General features: G+C 46.7%; 1 protein-coding gene across 1 annotated transcript; it reads right to left on the reverse strand.

The window, feature by feature from the left end:
• Positions 1–244: 244 nt before the first annotated feature.
• Positions 245–2,964, reverse strand: LOC146221753 (mucin-3A-like). The gene is made up of 7 exons (XM_084692005.1): positions 2,892–2,964; positions 2,680–2,742; positions 2,251–2,419; positions 1,914–2,075; positions 1,351–1,439; positions 535–722; positions 245–289 (listed from the first exon to the last, which is right to left on the reverse strand). The coding sequence occupies exons 1-7, from the start codon at positions 2,962–2,964 to the stop codon at positions 245–247; spliced, it is 789 nt and encodes a 262-aa protein (XP_084548131.1).
• Positions 2,965–3,657: the final 693 nt, after the last annotated feature.

Genomic DNA, 3,657 nt, shown 5'->3' on the forward strand with positions numbered 1-3,657 from the left:
TCCCCCTCATTGTGGAAACCAAATTCCCGCCGATCCGATCCAGTCCAGAAACCAAGCCTGCTTCTCCTCCCAGTGGTGAGATGGGTCAGGTACAGGATGGTAGATGTTTTGTTCATCATAGGGTGGAGGTGTGTAGTCTGAAGATGGTGTGTGTGGGGGGGGGGGGGGTGATGGGAAGACTCGAGGTGGTGTACAGAGGGTGGTGGGAAGACTTTAGATGGTGTAGAGTAATTGGTAGCCATAGTTACATATCAGATGAGGTTCTGATTCGAGGGCGGTTGATATGAATCTGCCGGGAGAGAAATATGATGTTGAATTAGACGTGGTTGCGTGTGTGGTTGTGTGTATGTGTGTGTGTGTGTGTGCACAATGGAGACCCGGGAAAAAAAAGCTTAGGGTGTGTGTTAGTGAGAAGGCAAGAGAGATAACAAAGAGAGACAGTTAGAGGGTGTGTTTGCAGGTGAACATGTGTGAGAATGTGTGTGTGTGCGTGTGCCTGTGCGTGTGTGTATATTACATCCACGCTTTTCTCACCTGCTGGTTGCTTGAGAAGTTGTGGAGTGGAAGTTGGGGTAAGCGGTAACTTGGGGACTGTTGCTCATAAGCGGTTTGGGGGTAGCGAGAGGAGTCTGGGTAGTGTACTGGGTGAGAGGAGTATGATGGAGGTGGAACATTGCCCAGACTGTTGAACGCCCCGGCTGGGTATACAGGGTTTACTATACCTAGGGAAAGGAAAACAGGCAGAACATAAATGTTACACAAATCTTAGTGGCACTAATACAAATATATTAATTTACTTCCCAATCCAAAATGGATGGCATACAGAACTTGCAAACTATTAATCTAGTCAGACGCTCTACTACCAATATATACCCATCCCTTATTTGTAGAAGTACTACTAGTACTTGTATGGAGGTTTAGGCTTTAGACTTTATTGTCCCAGAGGGAAACTTAAGACAAATAAGACTTAATAGGACAGTATAAGACTTTAGATAAGAGTTGTAAACTTTTAAGTTGCCCTTGTTGACAAGCCACAGGGGTCTGTCTCTAGGCAGTGTGTGCATTGCAATTGCATTGCATTATCAGATTTTTTTTTCAACATCAACGTACAAGTAATGCATATGAAAAGTACAGCAGTAGAACAAAGGTCAGAAGGGCAAAGTTCTAACAGTATCACTGTGATCAGAGTTGAACGACACCCTGGATTTACACAGCCACATCGCCAGGTCACCACGACTCAGCTATCAGGCACGGTGAATGTGATTGGCTCATGGTGTAGGTGAATGTGATTGGCTCGTGGTGTAGGTGAATGTGATTGGCTCGTGGTGTAAGGGAGGAGGTTCTTCATACCTTGATTGGCTGCTGTTCTGTTGGGGGAGGACCACTCAAAGTCATCCTCCAGCCATTGGTTGACTATTTTCTGCTTGCTGTCTTTGTTCCTGATGAGGGGGAAGAGGAGCCAAAGGAAGGGGAGGAAGATGAAAAGGAGGGAAGAAGTGTGGATGAGGAAATGGGGGATGAATAGAGGAAGAAGAAGAGGAGAAAGTGGGGGAATGTAAGAAGGAGAGACGGGGGGGCAAAGGAAGTTGGGGGATGAATTGATGAATCGAAAGATGGACAAGGAGAGGATGAGAAGATGAAGCAGTGAGGGGAGAAGCAGACAAAAAAGGAGAGGGAGGAGAGGAGGAGGAGGAGAGAGAAAGACGAGAGGATGAGGAGAATAGTTTGGAAGAGGAGGGGATAGAGGGAAGGACAGAAAGTAGAAGAAAGGTGCATATACACATATTTATTGTTTAATTTCTCTAAAAACAAAACGAGTTTCATTTGTGATTGTAAGATTAGATCATCACGGTGATAAGCAGTACTACTGTAACAGTCAGCAGACTGTCTGTCTGTCAGGCTGGCTGGCTCACCTCCTCTGTCTCTGCTTGGAGAGCAGCATATAGGCAGTCAGGACCCCCACCAGCACCACCAGCACCAAGCCCGTCACACTCATCCCCACGTAGAAGCCAATCTTGTTGATGGGGCGGTTACACTTGGAGCCCATGTACCAAGTGGATCCTGTGTGGAGACAGCTGAAACACAACGCCAATGCTACACTGTTAGTGTGTGTGTGTCTGTGTGTAGTAGTAAAGTGAAGCACACACGTGTGGGTGTGTGTGTGAAAGGTGTTAAGGTGTGTGTGTGTTAGTGTTAAGGTGTGTGTGTTTTGGTGTGTGTGTGTGTATAGTTGTAAAGTGAAGCACATACGAGCACTGGGGTCCTTCAGCCGCTGAGACAGCACAGGTGCCGTCGTTGTCACATGTGAAGGGATCAGGGTGCTCAGGGATGCATCTAGTCACACACTCCAGTTTACCACCGATGTTGACAGGAAAGTAGTACTTAGCCAGCTCTTGGCTTACAGAGTCCCTACACACATCTGAGGAGGGAGGGAGGGAGGGAGGGAGGGAGGGAGGGAGAGAGGGAGGGAGGGAGGGAGGGAGGGAGGGAGGGAGGGAGGGAGGGAGGGAGGGAGGGAGGGAGGGAGGGAGGGAGGGAGGGAGGGAGGGAGGGAGGGAGGGAGGGAGGGAGGGAGGGAGGGAGGGAGGGAGGGAGGGAGGGAGGGAGGGTGAGACACACTCACCCTGTGTTCTCAATCAATCCTGAACATGTTGTTGCCGTGTAGTTATTCTTAGTTACCTGTTGAATCCAAATCTTCTTTCACTGGTGGTTTTGTACTGGTTACCTGGAACCCAGGACAACCTAGTTGATAAAATGATTATTAAGATTAGGAGATTAGGTTGATAAAAAAACACATGAATTCTATCTGATACTCCTGTGATTCTGATTCCAGTAGGTTCCAGTAATTTAAAAAGTACTGTGGAATTCTCTGTAAAAAGAGACGTGTTTACCTGGTGTGGCTGCAGAACAGCTTTTGATGTCTTCTACTGCTGTCTTAACTTCTTCAAAAATAGTGTTGAACATCGTCTCTGCCTCTACGTTGTTGCTGATCTCCAAAACCACACTGTGCACGACACTGACCCTGGATGTGAGGAAAATAAATGATCTTTTATAAGTATGCATATTAATCAGATTGTATCCTATAGCCACTGACAGTGTAAATGCAGACAAGAAGACATCAATCCACTGGAATGAGCTTGGATTTAAGGCAATATCTTATCTGCCTAAACCCTTAGTTTCAATAACTTTGATCATTTAATTGATGGAATTCTCTAAATTTGATATTCTATTTCTATAATCGTACCCTTCTGTTTCCGCTCTGGCACTGAAGATGCCCGTTATCTCCTTCTGGGATGTAACACAAGAGACAGAGAAACAGACAAAACCAACATCAGTGAAACATCTTTTCGCATCTCGCTGCAACGCTTTGCGTCTCTCTACTTCCTATGATTGTTTGCGAGACTAGAGAAGACGGACTCTGAGTGTTCTTCCTTACGTTGGATAAAGCGAATTTGTCCCCCGTCTCTCCCCGTAGTTTCTCCTGTCTCACAGCTCTCCGCTGTCCTGCTGATGCCGGGCTGTTTAAACGGAGAGAAAGGCGGAATTTTAACAACATCGTGAACGGACAACCGCCCAGAGGTGCATTTCCTGAAAGCATCGTGAGCGTAAGTTGACCGTAGAATCCGTCATACGATGGATCTAGTTTTACGGGCCGAT

Source organism: Hypomesus nipponensis, chromosome 25, assembly GCF_054491055.1.
Source record: "Hypomesus nipponensis isolate SF chromosome 25, ASM5449105v1, whole genome shotgun sequence".
Taxonomy (NCBI): Eukaryota; Metazoa; Chordata; class Actinopteri; order Osmeriformes; family Osmeridae; genus Hypomesus; species Hypomesus nipponensis.